The sequence below is a fragment of the Garra rufa genome, chromosome 19 (genome assembly GCF_049309525.1).
Source record: "Garra rufa chromosome 19, GarRuf1.0, whole genome shotgun sequence".
In the NCBI taxonomy this organism is placed as follows: domain Eukaryota; kingdom Metazoa; phylum Chordata; class Actinopteri; order Cypriniformes; family Cyprinidae; genus Garra; species Garra rufa.
The window spans coordinates 33,062,683-33,081,342 of NC_133379.1; the positions used below are offsets into that span (position 1 = coordinate 33,062,683).

Consider the following 18,660-nt stretch of genomic DNA (forward strand, 5'->3'; position numbering starts at 1 on the left):
TTCATAGTCACCATTCCAGACTGGTAACCTGTAAACGGCTACATGAGGAATAAAACACCTATGGATGTTTTGAACATGCTTTTGACGATATTTCACAGAGCTTGGATTTATTGGAAATGTTTTGAAGCAAAATTTCACAGCAACGTTATTTCTAGAATTGTGAAAAGGAAACGGCTAAACATTCAAATATTTTTATTATACTAAATAATGTAATGGGTCAGCTGCGGTATAAAAAGGCTTAGTGTTATGCAAAACAAATACCATGGGGTTTCCAGGAAAGGTTCTTAAGAACAACAGATGCTTATTTAATATACAGTTGCTTTCTTTACGGGACAAAAAATATCCATATATCATCTTCACATACTGTTTTAAGGGACAACAAATTTATTTAAAATGTGACATTGCTTGCCTTAATCGCATAGACTATGAATGTCAGTTGAGCTGGGTCAGGCAAAACTCTGCAAACACGTTTTATGTATTTATAATAGTGTTGTTTTACTGTAAACGCAACCCTGCTGTTTATATATACTTAACAAGCTGGGGATATTTGTAATGTGCTTAAGTCTTTATTTAGCATTGCAAGAAACGGTATTTCTTATATTTTCCAGCACTGAAGACAGTTACCTAATTGAAAAGATGCTTTTACGATTTTTTTTCTTTCTTACACAAGGGAATCTGACAAGTTCTGTTTTTAAAGAATAAAATCAATTGAACATTTGGCAAAATGTAGCAGTACCTGTAAAATAACACAGACCTGTTATAAAAAGCATATCATCCTGTATTGTCAGAGGATACTAAAATATTTTTACATGGTCATTTTATTTTACTGTGCTAATTCTTGAATTAGTATACTTTATTACATTACGGAAACATGACTTGCATTACTCATGTTCTTCTTTAAATTAAAGTGCTCAGTAAGTCAGTCTCCTAAATGATTAGAGAGGAAAACTAGTTCCAGTTACTGAAAGATTTGGTTTCAGAATGTCAGTGATCAAAAGCTCAAGTGCTTATAAGTATCTGCTTCTAGGTGCTAAGTTTCTGAAGTATAGTGTATTCAATTAGTAAAGCAAGAGGGAGTCTAATGAGAACCACTCTTGACATAATACTTTCAGATATTAAGGAATGTGAGAGTTGAATTGTGTTAGTTGCCTTCGGCAGTCTTTAGATGAACTGCCCAGACCTGTTTTGTAATGTATAGTTCTCTAGATGAAATATGAGCCAGTGTGTCTTCATCATGTTCTGTATGTCTCGTCTTATCTTCTCTCCATGTAGTTTTGCAGTGCCTGATCGAACACGGCGAGGAAGAAGTCTGCGTCGTCTTTAGTTATGCACATAGGAGGCTTGATCCTGAAAGTCTGGAGAAGAATAGGTGAGAGAGGGGAAAAAAACATTTGAGGATGAGACTTCTGAGATTTAAATATATATTTTTTAAAAATGTAGGTTACAAAAAATGTCAGATTTAGCCACCAAACTGCATAATTTTCCCAAGTTGACCTAAAAAAAGCATCTTGTGAAATTCTGAAATGTCTGAAATATTCTGTATTTATAAGTAAATAATGTATTGCATTTTATATATATTTCTAGTTTTTTATATTTAAATACATATTTTTTACATTTTAAATATAAATGTAATGTCATACTGTATATAAATCTAATGGTAACGTAAACATAAATGTAATTAAAAATTAAAAGAATATATATATTTTTATTAAGTTGCGTTTTACTGTATTTTTTTACTTATAAAATAAATATACAAATAATAGAGAAAATTATATAATTACAGACATAATTGTAAATATATACATTTACATATATAATTGTAAAATATATATATATATATATATATAAATTTAAAACAATTTTAGATTACTATAAGAAAATAAAACGCATTGCTTTTTTTAGTTTTTTAAATAAACATTTTATTTTAAATACTAATGGTAATGTAAAAAAGTAATATACATTCTTATTAAACAGCATTTTTTAAATGTAGAAAAACGTATACATTTTACTGTTGTTGTTTTTTTACACACACACACACGCACCATATAAGTATATACATATACTTAAAATACAACAAAGTAAATAAAAATAATGCATTTTATATATATTTTAAATATTAAAATTTAAAAAATTATATTTAAATATATTTTTTATACATTTCAAACATAAGTGTAAGGTCATATTGTATATAAATCTAATGGTAATGTAAATTAAAAAAAAATACAAATACAAAAAAATAAATATAATGTATTATAAATACATATTGACATGTAAAAACATTTTACATGTTTCTTAATTTGTATTTTACTATAGTTATTTTTGTACTGTTTAAAAATGTTTATGTAGATTTTTATATTTGCTAATATGAGTTTTATATTTACTAATATAAGTGTGTGTGTGTGTGTGTGTGTGTGTGTGTGTGTATATGTCAATTATATATTTACATATATGCAACATTTTACTATTTTATAGATTTATAAATTATTTTTAAAAATTGGTATATTTGACTGTAGTTTTTATTTTTACTTAAACTTTAGTTTTTTTATATTTACTAATATAAGTGTTATATTTACTGATATAGATAAAGTTTAAAATGCATCTTAATGTAAAGGTTAACAAATCTTGAAGTGTACATTCAGTGCTAACTGACTATTTCCATAAGTTCAGACAAGCAGGATTCCTCAGGCACTGAGCGTCCATGTCACTACAACACTGAAGTGAATCTTTGAAATACCTTTTCCATTGCACAACAATCCTGCACACCCAATGCATTTGTATTCCACCTCCGCAAAAACCGCTTTACACATGTCCTTTCAGATAACCCTCGCCTACCTGTCCATACAGTCCCCCTTTCCCAATCAGAACGCCCATGTCTTTAGTGTCCTCGAAGATCTCAGCCATGGCCTCATGAGGGAGCGGGTCCCTGCTCACCTACACATGGGTTTAAGAAAGAGGTTCAGTGGGTTTAGAAAAAACTATTTCAAATATGCTATTAGAGCTAACAAGCTGTGATTGAAAACAAAATCTTGTTTTTTTTTTTATTTACCCAGTTACTTCAATCAGTATTTCAACCTGTTGCTAATAACAACAGACTATTTAAAATCTAAATGATACATTATACATGAGCTCACAGGGCTGTAATATTATGACAAAAATCATTATTGTAGGTTATGTAGACTGTTTATTAATATAGATATAGAAAACTATATAAAAACGTTTGTTTGGGCACGTCACGGACAAACATGTCAGTTCATGACCATGACGTTAGTCTAGTCTAGCACTAGTTATGCAAAATATAATCTTTTAACTCTTATAATCACTGAAGCTACGAAAATAATCGTTTATTGACATGGTATCTGTGTAGATTCGTGTCGCGAGCTTCCACGCATCACAGCTCTGTCGTTTTAAGCATTGACTAATCTAAGCGCCTCTGATTGGCTGATACATTCCTAAATTCAACAGAAACACATTTGATTGGTTATAAGGCTCAACTCTGCACCCAATAGCACGTAAAAGACACTATTCTTTAATTTTCACATTCCATTTTAATCGCAACAACCGTAATACATTGTTTAATGGAGCCGGGACATTTTTTGCCCCATTGTCTTCAATCTATGGGGCATTTATGCCACAAGCTCGCTTTAATTTCATACTCCACCAACAAGTAAGTGTATTTTATGATAGCAGAAAGAAGTAATGAGGTAATCAAAACATAATTAATCTGTGCTCGTTTATTTACTTAAATTTTTAGTTTAATGAATTTAACTTTAATATAAACATGGTTTCACTGAACAACATGACACTGGACATCTGGTCTTACACTACGTAAGAGGGTGGGTATATTAATAGCCAAAAATGCATTGTATGGGTCAAAATTATTTTTCTTTTGATGCCAAAAATCATTAATATATTAAGTAAAGATAAAGCTCCATGAAGATATTTGGTAAATTTCCTTCCGTAAATATATCAAAACTTAATTTTTGATTAGTAATATGCATTGCTAACTTCATTTTGAAAACTTTAAAGGCGTATTATAATTTAGTATTTTGTTTTTTTTGCACCCTCTGATTCCAGATTTTCAAATAGTTGTATCTTGGCCAAATATTGTCCTATCCCAACAAACCATACATCAATAATGGAAAGCTTATTTATTGACTCTTATGACTGATTTTGTGGTCCAATATACATACATACATACATACATACATACAGTGGTGTGAAAAAGTGTTGGCCCCCTTCATGATTTTTAATTTTTTTTTAATCTTTGTCACACTTTAATGTTTCAGATCATCAAACTAATTTAAATATTATTCAAAGATAACACAAGTAAACACAACATGCAGTGTTTGAATGAAATTTTGTTATGAAGGGAAAACAAAATCCAAACCCACATGGCCCTGTGTGAAAAAGTGTTTGCCCCCTAAACTTAATAACTGGTTGGGCCACCTTTAGCAGCAACAACTGCAATCAAGCATTTGCGATAACTTGCAATGAGTCTGTTACAGCGCTGTGCAGGAATTTTGGGCCACTCATCTTGGCAGAATTGTTGTAATTAAGCCACATTGGAGGGTTTTCGAGCATGAACCACCTTTTTAAGGTCATGTCACAGCATCTCAATAGGATTCAGGTCAGGACTTTGACTAGGCCACTCAAGTCTTCATTTAGATTTTCTTCAGCCATTCAGAGGTGGATTTGCTCGTGTGTTTTGGATCATTGTCCTGCTGCAGAACCCAAGTTCGCTTCAGCTTGAGATCACAAATTTTTTGGATTTTTCAGGATTTTTTGGTAGACAGCAGAATTCATGGTTCATTTACCACAGCAAGTCTTCCAGGTTCAGAAACAGCGAAACAGCCCCAGACCATCACACTACCACCACCAGATTTCACTGTTGGTATGATGTTCTTTGTCTGAAATGCTGTGTTACTTTTACGCCAGATGTAATGGGACACACGCCTTCCAAAATGTTCAACTTTCATCTTGTCAGTCCACAGAGTATTTTCCCATAAGTCTTGGTGATCATCAAGATGTGTTCTGGCTGGCAAAACTGAGACAAGCCTTTATGTTCTTTTTGCTCAGCAGCGGTTTTCATCTTGGAATCTGCCATGCAGGCCATTTTTGCCCAGTCTCTTTCTTATGGTGGAGTCATGAACACTGACCTTAACTGAGGCAAGAGAGCCCTGCAGTTCTTTAGATGTTGTTGTGGGGTCTTTTGTGAGCTCTTGGATGAGTCGTCGCTGCGCTCTTGGGGTAATTTTGGTCGGCCAGCCACTCCTGGGAAGGTTCACCACTGTTCCATGTTTTCGCCATTTGTGGATAATGGCTCTCGCTGTGGCTCGCTGGAGTCCCAAACACTTTTTTCAAAAATCTTTTCATAAAAAAACCTTCATTTAAAAACTGCATGTTGTGTTTACTTGTGTTATCTTTGATTAATATTTAAATTTGTTTGATGATCTGAAACATAAAAATGTGACAAGCATGCAAAAAAAAAAAAAATCAGGAAGGGGGCCAACACTTTTACACCACTGTATATATATATATATATATATATATAATATATATGAAGCCCTACTAATTGCAGTGAAATCTGCTGAAATGTCACTGAAGTGTACTTTGTGTGTCTGTCTTATTTTTCTAGACACATCCTCGAACAGTTTCCAGTATAAATAGCCACAGGTAAGTGGGGTTCAGTGGGTGTTTTTTAAGCTCTTGCTGAGAGTGGAGTGTGTTCTGGAAATGTTTGAACATGCTGTCTCATTGCTCTCTGCTCTAGTTAATGGCTAACAAGATTTCTAGCTCATTTCCTGTGAGGAAAATGACATCCACTCACAACAAACACTCTGAATCATTAACTATTCCATCTGGAGCTAAAATAACTCCTACTCGTGACTCTTCTCATACCTCAAGGTCAGGAAACCATGATTGCTCTGCAAATAAAGTTTAATGAAGTGGATGCACAATTACAAAGCTTCACAATGATTTCTGAAGCGTGCAAAAGCCTGAGGTGTCACTGGGCATAATAGTCACAAGATAAACAGACATTTTTGTAAAATTAAGAGTCTCTTTTATGCAGAGACCCTGAATTTTCTTTGAGCTCTTTCTAGAAGAAAAGCTGCAGTGGTCTTTGCACTTGTATCGGAAAGGTAAAAGCATGGTTACTGAGCCTGATGAGAGGCAGTTTCCATCATTAAAGCTAGGCACAGATGGACATGTGCCCCGCCAGATGTTTTTGTGTATTCAAGGCATTAGTTCAGGTGGATCGAAATGTCCTTAGTCAGAGTTTGTTGCCATTTTAAGGTGGAGAGATTGTACTTACGGATTCTTACTGACGTTGGGCAGAAATATAGGTTTGTTTCTGAAGCAAATAAAATATTTACAGTATAATGTCGTTTTAGTCATGCTACGTATTTAAAACAAGGTCATGTATACAGATATCATATTAAGATATGAATAAATGGTTTGTATTCTGTACAGCGGGTCATTAACTTTATTTCCACCACGGGATAATGAAAAATAAGTAAAGGGTAACTTATCTCACAAAGACTTTTTTTCTAGCAATCTATTTATAGTTCATTTAGAGTTTATGTTTCACAATTCTGACTTTTTTTGCTCATAATTAAAAAAAAGCAGAATTGCAAGGTATATATACAACACAATAGCAAGAAAAAACTGCAATTTCCTTTTTATTTTGTGGTGGAAAAACAACAACTGTGTGATGCAAATTCAAGAGTTTAGAGAAAAATGTCAAAATTTTGAGGAAAAAAGTCGCAATTACCTTTTTTATTTAAAAAAAAAAACAGAATTGTGATATGTAAAATCAAAATTTAGATAAAAAGGTAAGAATTACAAGGAAGAAATGTCCAAAATATGAGAGATAAACTCACAATTGCAAGCTAAGTGCAGAGTTTCAGTAAAAATGTCAGAATTACAAGCTGTAGACTCCAAATTGTGATCAAAATTTCTGAATTGTAAGAGAACATTTCACAATTACATTTTTTATTTTGTGGTGGGAAAAAAAATTGTAATATGCAAACTTAAAATTTAAAGAAAAAAGTCAAATGTAAATTCAAAATTTTGATAAAAATGTCAGAATTGCAAGAAAAATGTCCAAAATGAAAGAGAAACTCACAATTGCAAGATAAGTCAAAATTAAAATAAAAAACTGAATTGTGAGATGCAAACTCAGAGTTGTAGTATCAAACTTGCAAGAAAAGTTTGAATTGTGAAAGAAAATTTCACATTTATTTTTTATTTTGTGGTAAGAAAAAAACTGAATTGACAGAATTGTGAGATGTAAACTCAAAATTGTGAGAAAAAAGTCAGAATTATGAGATGTCAGCTCAAAATTTAGATAAAAAGGTCAGAATTGCAAGAAAAATGTTCAAAGATAAACAAGATAATTACATTTTTTGTTTTGTAGTGGAAAAGAATTTGAGATGTATACTCAACATTTAAAGAAAAATGTCAAAACTGTAAAATGTAAATTCAAAATTTAGATAAAAAGAATTGCAAGAAAAATGTCCAAAATAAACTCCCAATTCCAGGATAAGCCAGAATGATCTTTTTTTTTCATTTGTGGTGGGAAAAAATAGAATTGTGAAATGCAAACTCAGAAAAAAACATAATTGACAGAATTATGAGATGTCAACTCAAAATTAAGATAAAAAGGTCAGAATTGCAAGAAAAATGTCCAAAATATGAGAGAGGAACTCAGAATTGCAAGATAAGTGGCAATTACCTTTTTATTTTGTGGTGGAAACAAAAAATGTCATAAATACAAGCTGTAGACTCAAAATTGCAAGAAAAACAATTTAACTATTACCCTTTTTATTTTGTGGTGGAAACAAAAAAATTTAATTGTGAGTTGTAAACTGAAACTTTAGAAAAAGTCTGAATTTCAAAATTAAATTAATTACCTTTTTTATTTGTGGTGGAAACAAAGAAAAGCAAATACAGAAGAGCTTTGAGAAAAATGTCAGAATTGTGAGCTGTAGACTCAACTGTGGGAGTTGTGCGCGAAAATTTCACAATGACCTTTTTTATTTTTGGTGACAGAAAGAGGTTTCCAGAGGATGTTAATACACAGATTTGTTGTATTGGCTAATGAGTATCAACAGTGTAATATGAATGAAAGTTACTTCTTTTACCTTGTCTTTGACCATCTCCACCCCGATCTGAAGACCTTTTCCTCTCACGTCACCAATGATCTCATACTTGTCCCTGAGTTTGGCCAATTCGGTCAGCAAGTACGTCCCCACTTCAGCAGTGTTCTCCTGTATCCTGTCCTCTTGTATTGTCTGAGAGCAATATACAGCATTCAATTTCAAGTATTTATTAGCTAGTATAATAGATATGATACAGGGAATAAAACTGCACTTAAATCTAATTTTTTTAAGCATGTTCACATAACAGTAGGATAGATTGTATACTATTTTTAGAATTATTTATATTTGTATACTAGTTTATGATTTATTGGATCTCTTACATATTGTATTCACTATTATGGACAGCAGATATATGGTATTGTTTTGTTAACCACTGACCTTTTAATTTGAATTAGATTTAACTATTTTTTTACTATTGCTTAATATAGATATTTTTGTACTATTTTGTCATTATCTCACAAGCATATGCAGTATATCATAATACCAAATTGTATTATAATAGTTTATAATTTTTTTACACTCAAAATGACAATTTGTGACCTTGAACCACAAAACCAGTCGTAAGTAGCAAAGTATATTTGTAGCAATAGCCAACAATACTTTATGCCAAAAAAACATTAGGATATTAATTAAAGATCATCTTCCATGAAGATATTTTCTACATTTCCTACTGTAAAAATATCAAAACTTAACTTTTGATTAGTAATACGCTTTTCTTAATACTTAATTTGGACAACTTTAAAGGTGATTTTCTCAATATTTAGATTTTTCAATATTCAGATTTTCAAATAACTGTATCTCGGCCAAATCTTGTCCTGTCCTAACAAACCATACATCAATAAAAAGCTTATTTATTCAGTTTCAGCTGATGTATAAATCTCAGTATCACAAAATTTACCCTTATGACTGCTTTTGTGGTATAGGGTCACATTTATGCATTCCCTATTGTTTATATCAATATAAAGTAAAATGATCTGTACTCACATCTAGCACTGAGGAGGCGACTGCACAGGCTAATGGGTTTCCTCCAAATGTGTTGAAATGAACTCCCTTCCCAAATGACCTGGCAATCTCTGCAAAATATGCAAATCACAATATCAGTGCTGGAAACAATCAACATGCATGCAACCATTTGTTCGTTTAGGCATTAGCTATGCTCATAATTGTAGACATTATTATACAGTATATCAAATTCATCTACTCGGGTCCTGTATGACCTGACCCACTCTTTCTATTCAATCATTCTCTGCTTCTCACAGGATGAAGAGCAAACAGCGAGACCCAGAGGAACGTAATTAGAGTGAATGGAAAAAATCAGCATAAAGCGAGCAGTGGCACTACAGCATGCTCAAGTATGTGAGACTATTTTGAACTCATTACTTGATCCACATGTGTTAGTGGAGTGAATGTGGCCCTTTGGTACCTCATTAGAAGCATTATCTCAGACCTAATTAACAATTATTATGTGACAACGTTCTCATTGACACAAACTCAAGAGTCTTGAAGGCATAGTCCAGCCAAAAAAATGACATTTTGTCATCATTTTCTCACCCCCATGTCATTCATACCATTCATTCCTTTCTTCTGCTGAGTACAAAAGAAATACATTTTTCTTTTATGCAAAAAATCATTAGGATATTAAGTAAAGACCATGTTCCATGAAGATACTTTGTAAATTTCCTACTGTAAATATATCAAAACATAATATGCATCGATAAGAACTTCATTTGGACAACTTTGAAGGCGATTTTCTCCATATTTAGATTTTTTCCCAAATTTTCAAATTACTGTCCTTTCCTAACATACATACATACCAATAAAACACTTATTTATTCAGTTTCAGATGATGTATAAATCAAAAAAATTTGTGTTCAGATTAGCTTTTATTATTAGATTATTACTTTTAATTTTAAGTCTTAGTAATTTAGTGTAATTTAGTAATTATTGTGCTTTTGTCATTTTTTGTCAATTTAAATGATCAAAAAATAGTTATTATTATTTACAGTAATTTATTTATTTATACTTTTATTTTAGTTTTAAATTTAGTAATCTTGACTTAATCTTATTTTTTTCTTAATCTTATTTTTCTATATTTCTAAGTTTTATTTCGATTATTGAAAACTGAATTGAATAATAATTAACAGCTTTAGGTTTAGTCTGACACTGCAGTGAAGGTTTTGATTTACATCTGAGATCAAAAGTTCTGCAAAATGTTAATTATTTTACCAAAGTAAGAGGGATCATACAAAATGCATGTTATTTTTTATTTGGTACTGACCTGAAGAAGATATTTCACATAAATAAAAATGACACTGTTCAAAAGTTTACATACACTTGTTTAACCCTTTCCAACAATGATTTTGAGATCATCACAAAAAAAAAAAAAAAAACACAGCTGCTTTTATTCAGGTAACAACATAATATTAAAAATCAAGCATATTTACACTTTTAAATGGGGTCACAACTATTATTTTCTCTTGCGGACTATGTAAAATTTATGTGAAATATATTATTCAGGTCAGTACTGCATACAAAAATAATATGCACTTTGTATGATCCCTGTTATTTTGGTAAAATAATTAACATTTTGCACATTCTGCAAGGTGTATATAAACTTTTGACCTCAACTGTAGATCAAATGTTTGATAGTTGTTTAACAACTATTGTGTCAAACTTTTGTATCAAATGTTCTTCTTTTTAAAAAAAAAGAATATCTGGCTGCATTTTAATGGCAGCAGAGCTTTTCAAAGTCACAAAGCCCTAAGGTGAACACAACGGTAGTCTTATTAAAAGCAACGTGAGTAAGATTTAACTTAGAATTTGTGTTTAATTTTGTTCTAAGAATATTTTAATTCAGTCCAATGCTGGAACTTGGATTCAAGCTCACCACTGGGTTCGGAGTGCTGATTTATTCTGCTTCCTGTTAGACCTTTGTCTTACTGCACAGTTAAATTAAACTTTGAAGAATAACACTCCGTGTGCGTACCTCATTTAAAACACCACCAGTTTTAAATGCAGTTAATTTAATCTATGAACACACTCTTGCAGGAATTGAATTAATATTACAAAGCCACAGACAGCTTGAATAAGCAAGTCACACAATAAGTTTGTCTGAATTTGCCTGAATTTCACACTAGCCTCACCTGCTGTGGTCACCACAGCCCCCATCGGGAAGCCATTTGCTATGCCCTTTGCCATGGTAACCATGTCTGGAAGGACATTATGTCCTTCGAAACCCCAAAAGTGGCTCCCTGTGCGGCCAAAGCCAGTCTGGACCTAAAAGAACCAAAAAATACAATTTTGCAATAAATAATAACTTTATGCAGTAATCAAGCAAGCTTTTGCCTTTTTATATATAGAGTCAAAAGTCAAAAGTTTACATACACTTTGCAGAATCTACAAATTGTTAATTATTTTACCAAAATAAGAGGGATCATACAAAATGCATGTTATTGTTTATTTAGTACTGACCTGAATAAGATATTTCACATAAAAGACATTTACATATAGTCCACCAAAAAAATAATAGCTGAATTTATAAAAATGACCCTGTTCAAAATTCTGTTGTTACCTATGTTAATTTTTTTGTTTTTGTTTAGTGATAATTGTTCATGAGTCCCTTGTTTGTCCTGAACCGTTAAACTGCCCACTGTTCTTCAGAAAAATCCTCCAGGTCCCACAAATTCATTGGTTTTTCAGCATTTGTGGGTATTTGAACCCTTTTCAACAATGACTGTATGATTTTGACATCCATCTTTTCACACTGAGAACAACTGAGGGACTCATATGCAACTATTACAGAAGGTTTAAATGCTTGCTGATGCATTAAGAGCCAGGGGTGTAAACATTTGAACATAATGATGTGTGGATTTTTCCTATTTTGCCTAAATATCATATTTTTTCATTTAGTACTGGCCTTCAGAAGCTACAGATACTTACATGTTCCCCAGAAGACAACAGTAACATTTACCCTGATCTTCAATTTGAAAATGTTTTCACCCCCTGGCTCTTAATGCATTGGGTTTTCCTTCTAAACCATCAGTGAGGAAATTCTCTTGTGGACTTTCCAGCGATATCGTATACTATTTGAACTGAACTGACGATGATATCACTGAATTCATTGATGAACTGCCTTTAACTGAAAATTGATTATTTACAATAATGCGTTACTTACACACTTATTGTTCTGTTTAAATACTGTGCAGTTGCTTTGACACAATCTGTATTGTTAAAAGCGCTATATAAATAAAGCACAGGTGTTTCTGTTTACTTTACTAGACTGACGGAAATGAGGTGAAAATTCACAGCTACCTCAACTAACAACAACCCTGTGTTTTTGGCTTCACTGATGTACAGAATTAGATATACAAGGAAATTCTTCAGACCTCATCTGCTATACAGACTCCTCCTTTCTCCCGAACAAGCTGGTAGGTCTCTTTCAGATAGTTCTTTGGAAACTGAACAGCACCGCCAACACCCTGTAGAAACATAAAAATCATAGTCTTGATATCCACCTTTTTCTTCAACATAGAAGTAAGCTATGGGTGAGACTCACAGTTCATTAACCACTATAGGAAAATAGTAAAACTGGTGGCACTACAAACCAGTGTGCTCATAATTAAGATAATACATTAAAATAATATGTAAAGACACACCACTTTGCAATATCAAGCAGCAAAACGAGAAACAGCTGGACACGGATGAAAGCGGAAGCCAGACCCATAAAATTTACGGGAAGGAAAAGGTGGATAACTTGTCACAAGTTCTCAAGGGCAATGAGTTAGTTGTGAGAGTGTAATTTTTAGTCAGTGCTGGAAATTATACAGTATATATGAATAGAAACGCAGACTTAACATCCCTGGATGCTGTTGGCCTGCTTAATTTTGTACAGTCGTGGCCAAAAATTTTGAGAATTACATAAATATTGGAAATTGGAAAAGTTGCTGCTTAAGTTTTTATAACAGCAATTTGCATATACTCCAGAATGTTATGAAGAGAGATCAGATGAATTGAATAGTCCTTCTTTGCCATGAAAATTAACTTAATCCCGAAAAAAACTTTCCATTGCAATGTTAAGAAGGCTTCAGGGTGTCCAAGAAAGTCCAGTAAGCGGCAGGATGGTCTCCTAAAGAGGATTCAGCTGTGGGATCGGAGTGCCACCAGTGCAGAGCTTGCTCAGGAATGGCAGCAGGCAGGTGTGAGCGCATCTGCACGCACAGTGAGGCCAAGACTTTTGGAAGATGGCCTGGTGTCAAGAAGGGCAGCAAAGAAGCCACTTCTCTCCCAAAAAAAAAACATCAGGGACAGATTGATCTTCTGCAAAAAGTATGGCGAATGGACTGCTGAAGACTGGGGCAAAGTCATATTCTCAGATGAAGCCTCTTTCCGATTGTTTGAAGCATCTGGAAAAAGGCTTGTCCGGAGAAGAAAAGGTGAGCGCTACCATCAGTCCTGTGTCATGGCAACAGTAGCATCCTGAGACCATTCATGTGTGGGGTTGCTTCTCATCCAAGAGAGTGGGCTCACTCACAATTTTGCCCAAAAACACAGCCATGAATAAAGAATGGTACCAAAACACCCTCCAACAGCAACTTCTTCCAACAATCCAACAACAGTTTGGTGAAGAACAATGCATTTTCCAGCACGATGGAGCACCGTGCCATAAGGCAAAAGTGATAACTAAGTGGCTCGGGGACCAAAACGTTGATATTTGGGGTCCATGGCCTGGAAACTCCCCGGATCTTAAAACTTGTGGTCAATCCTCAAGAGGCGGGTGGACAAAAAAAAAAACACTAATTCTGACAAACTCCAAGAAGTGATTATGAAAGAATGGGTTGCTATCAGTCAGGATTTGGCCCAGAAGTTGATTGAGAGCATGCCCAGTCGAATTGCAGAGGTCCTGAAAAAGAAGGGCCAACACTGCAAATACTGACTCTTTGCATAAATGTCATGTAATTGTCGATAAAAGCCTTTGAAACGTATGAAGTTCTTGTAATTATATTTCAGTACATCACAGAAACAACTGAAACAAAGATCTAAAAGCAGTTTAGCAGCAAACTTTGTGAAAACTAATATTTGTGTCATTCTCTAAACTTTTGGCCACGACTGTACTTGAATGAAAATGAAAGCAATTATTGCTCAGAATCGTTTAATATAATTGCAAACATTCCATGCAATCTTCCATAACTGAACTGTGTTGGAATATAGAACACAGAGCAAAATACTGACATTCTGCTGTGAAAATGCATGTTATTTTACCTGATGTAATTTTACAAACTTATGACATCTACTAGCAAAGTGCTGGTTAATGTGCTGTGATTTTGTTTGTCAGAGTTTGTTCCTATGACAACTGAAATGCCCTTGTTACTCTCCTAGAAATATGAATTGCAAAAAGGGGTTTTCGCAATGATGCCTTAGATAGAAGATCCATTTTAGGTTCCCCAACAGTTCATAAAAGAACGTTTGGACTTATGTGAAGAACATTTTGATTAGTAGAAATGTTCTATGCATGTTGAATTTTCTTCACAGAACCATAGATGCCAAATTTGTAAGAGTGTATATGGTGAACAATGCATTTATACTTTACATTAAAAGTTTTAATGTCAGGTGTGGTGTAATCAAACCTGGATGGGTTCCGCAAAGAAAGCAGCAATACGATGGGGAACGGTTGTGGCGAACATCTCTTTGAGCTCACTAATATACATGTCGTTGGCCTGACAGTGACCTGAGAACAGATAGAAAGAGAAATGCATCTATGATGGGTGATATATGTGCTAACAAGTAGATTTTGACAGTGCATTCTGATGAAACTAGAGAGGTGCTTCACTTTTCCATTTACTTAATATGTTCTAACCCTTAAAAGTTCAAAACGTTTGGGTTAATGTTAGGCTGTAGAACTTATAATTGAGTATTACCTTTATATAAAAACAGTAAAAGCCTACGGTATGCCCTCATAAAGCTCTGTGTGTGTATGTGTGTGTTTGTACCTGGGGAGCAGCTGCATTCTCGGATGGTTTGAACTGGGGAATCTCTACAGTGGCTTCCTCCCCAGAGGCCCCTGAATACATCTGGACACATGGTCTACAATAAACACAACCCACACAGGAACAAAAGTTTAAAAAAGATGTTAAAGATATAGTTCAATTAAAAATTTTAATTCTGTCATTAAATACTCACCCTCATGTCATTCCAAAACCCAGAAGACCTTTGTTCATCTTCAGAGTTTAGATTAAGATATTTTTGATGAAATCAGAGAGCTTTCTGATTCTGAATAGACAGCAATGCAACTGACATGTTCAAGGCCCAGAAAAGTCATAAGGACATTGTTAAAGTAGTCCATGTGACATCAGTGGTTCAACCAGAATGATATGAAGCTACGACAATACTTATTGTGCACAAAGAAAACTAATATAAAGACTTTATTTAACAATTTCTTCTCTTCTGTGACACACGTTCAGGAGAGAGAACACAGGAGCCCACGTTCTGATGTAGCATGTCCATCTCTGAGTTCATCGTCTGTATATTCTGGTTTAAATAAGTAAGGTTGGGAAAAAAATTGTAAGTCACCCTCTCTGTCGAACCACATGTGTGGTGCTCTCATGAATGTGCGTGGAAAACGTGCTTTCGTTGTGCACAAAAAGTATTCTTATAGCTTCATAACATTACGGTTGAACCACATGGACTATTTTAATGATGTTCTTGATACCTTTCTGGGCCTTGAACATGTCAGTTGTGTTGCTGTTCTGCTGGGTCAGAAAGCTCTCGGATTTCATCAAAAATATCTTAATTTGTGTTCTGAAGATGAACAAAGGTCATGAGGGTGAGCAATCAATGACAAAATTTTCATTTTTGGATAAACAAACCCTTTTAAGATATATTAAAGACTTCTACAGATCTTATACAAGTTTGCTTTACAATCCTGATTTTTTGCTCAAACGCTGAAATAAAATATAATCCGTTTTTGTGGGTCAGCTCTTGTGTCTTTCGTATGACGTTTAGGGATGTTATTCAAACCTCATGAGCTCTGACAGTATTGCGTTTGCATTAAACAACACTGCCACCATCATAACTTATGATGTTTCCTCTTTTAATTTGATTTGTGGACTTGACCCCAAGGAATATTGCATTATAAAGCAGGTAGCTGACATGAGAAGAGATGTGTGGGTGTGAGACATACATTGTGGCAGCCCATAGAAGAGGGGATGGGATATTTATAATCCGCGTTAGACGTCAGGCCAGTCGCTTGTGGGCTGCCACCATGATAGGAGCCCCTGAGCACACAAACATAAATGATGCAGTGATTATCTATGGCTGAACGGGGATGCTTGATCTGTCAGCGATAACTTCCATTTATTGATGTATGGTTTGTTAGGATAGGACAATTTTTGGCCAAGATACAACTTTTTGAAAATCTTGAATCTAAGGCTGCAAAAAATGCTTTTCAAGTTGTCCAAATTAAGTTCTTAGCAATGCATATTACTAATCAAAATTAAGTTTTGATATATTTACGGTAGGAAATTTACAAAATATCTTCATGGAACATAATCTTTACTTAATATCCTAATGATTTTTGGCATAAAAGACAAATCGATCATTTTGACCCATACAATGTATTTTTGGCTTTTGCTCCTTAAGACTGGTTTTCTGGTCCAGGGTCACAAATAAGGTTCAATCACCTCAGAGTGATGACATCAAAGTTTCCCGTGTGAAGCCGGGCCATTAGGACTGCAAGGTCATTAGCCTCTGAGCCACTGTTTGTAAAATATACAACCTGGAAGAGATAACCATCATGATTAAGTATTCAAATTTTCTGTTTGGGTATATTACCGCTCAAAAGTTTGTGGTTGGAAAGTTTTTTTTTTTCCATGTTTTTGAAAGAAGAATGGCAGTGGTCTCATTAATCATACAGTACCTTCAGCGGATCCGGTAAAAGGGAGGTTAGTTTCTCTGCATACTCCTGTATTTGTGGGTACACATAGATGGATGTCGTGTGCCATAGACGCCTCAGCTGTTTCTCGGCTGCTTCTGTGACTTTCCTGCATCCATAATGAAACTTCTGATTAGAAATAAACTACCAGTCAAAAGTTTTTGAACAGTAAGATTTTTAAAGTTTTTTTTTTTTAAAGAAGTCTCTTCTGCTCACCAAGCCTGCATTTATTTGTTTCAAAACAGCAAAAACAGTACAGTTTTGACACTGAAAATTTAGCTTTGATGACAGGAATAAATTACATTTTAAAATGTATTCAAATAGAAAGCAGTTATTTTAAATAGTAATAATATTTCACAATATTACTGTTTTGCTGTATTTTGGAGCAAATAAATGCAGGCTTGGTGAGCCGAAAGGAATTCTTTAAAAACAAAACAAAAAAATCTAACTGTTCAAAATAGTGACTAGTATAATTCCATTTTGTAAAGAAAAATATAAGAGCTCAAAGCAACAACCCATACACAATCTAATTACAGTTTAGTCATTTGTTTCATGGCAACAAATTGAACCTTACGGGTTACAGTGTCCCACACTAACAGTGGCAACCCCCGCAAACAAGTCCAGATAGCGTCTTCCATCCACGTCCCACAGCCACTGCATGTAACCCTGGTTTATGAAGACTGGCTTCTTGTAGTATGTTACCTTCATAGTCATGGGGTTGCAGTTGTGTTTCCTTATGTCTAGTAAACGCTCTTTAGACATGCCCTGAAGGAGAAATGCACTCATGCTTAATATGATTTGATTTCTATCTGATTATTATTACTATGAATGCCCCCAGATATAAACCGCTTACCTGATACGGCTCAGGTTTAAAGTCACATGGGGGAATCTGGGGCAGGACAGGTGGTGGGTGTTTCACAGCCGATTTTTGGCAAAGCACACCTGGAGACAGGTACATTTAGTGCTCAATAATCCATAGAGGCAGTTATGGGTCACGGTATTTCCTGCCAGCTCATATGCAAAGGGATATTTTTATCTTTTAAGCTGCAGGAAAGCCCTGTCCTGAAACCTGCTAACCTCCTGTTAACCTCGTCTACCTTGACACAGAAGATTTGCGGTGGTGATATACTGTAGGATACATATTATATCAGTTTATATAGCTAATATATATCTATTAGATATTTAAAAATAAAAGTATTATACAAAAAACTACTTGCAAAACTAATATTCTATGAATAGTGCTGATATGTATTATGTAACAACTTGCAAGAAGTATTTCGTGATGTATCCAAGATAGATAGATAGATAGATAGATAGATAGATAGGTGGTTTAGATAGATATTGATGGGGTAGTCTGTCGTCGTCAAATACCACAGTATCGCTATGGTAAACATACTTTTGCACTTTTTTGTTATGATGACAGGGTCGTTCTGAGTTCGTGATTTGATGCAGCTTAGGAATCTGGACTATAAATTCGTTAGAGCCGAAATACACAAAGACAATTTATGTAACTATAAACTTTACTTAAATGTTCCTGTCACTTTAAATGTGAGACAAATACTGCATTCTTAC

The 18,660-nt window shown here is 34.0% G+C and overlaps 1 protein-coding gene across 1 annotated transcript; it reads right to left on the reverse strand.

The window, feature by feature from the left end:
• Positions 1-90: 90 nt before the first annotated feature.
• Positions 91-18,077, reverse strand: LOC141292424 (alanine--glyoxylate aminotransferase 2, mitochondrial-like). The gene is made up of 13 exons (XM_073824440.1): positions 17,942-18,077; positions 17,663-17,853; positions 17,074-17,197; positions 16,838-16,932; positions 16,339-16,432; positions 15,149-15,242; positions 14,786-14,886; positions 12,548-12,640; positions 11,306-11,438; positions 9,147-9,235; positions 8,145-8,294; positions 2,833-2,931; positions 91-1,355 (listed from the first exon to the last, which is right to left on the reverse strand). Exons 1-13 carry the CDS (start codon positions 18,044-18,046, stop codon positions 1,254-1,256), a joined length of 1,470 nt encoding a protein of 489 aa, XP_073680541.1. The 5' UTR covers positions 18,047-18,077; the 3' UTR covers positions 91-1,253.
• Between the last annotated feature and the right edge of the window lie 583 nt (positions 18,078-18,660).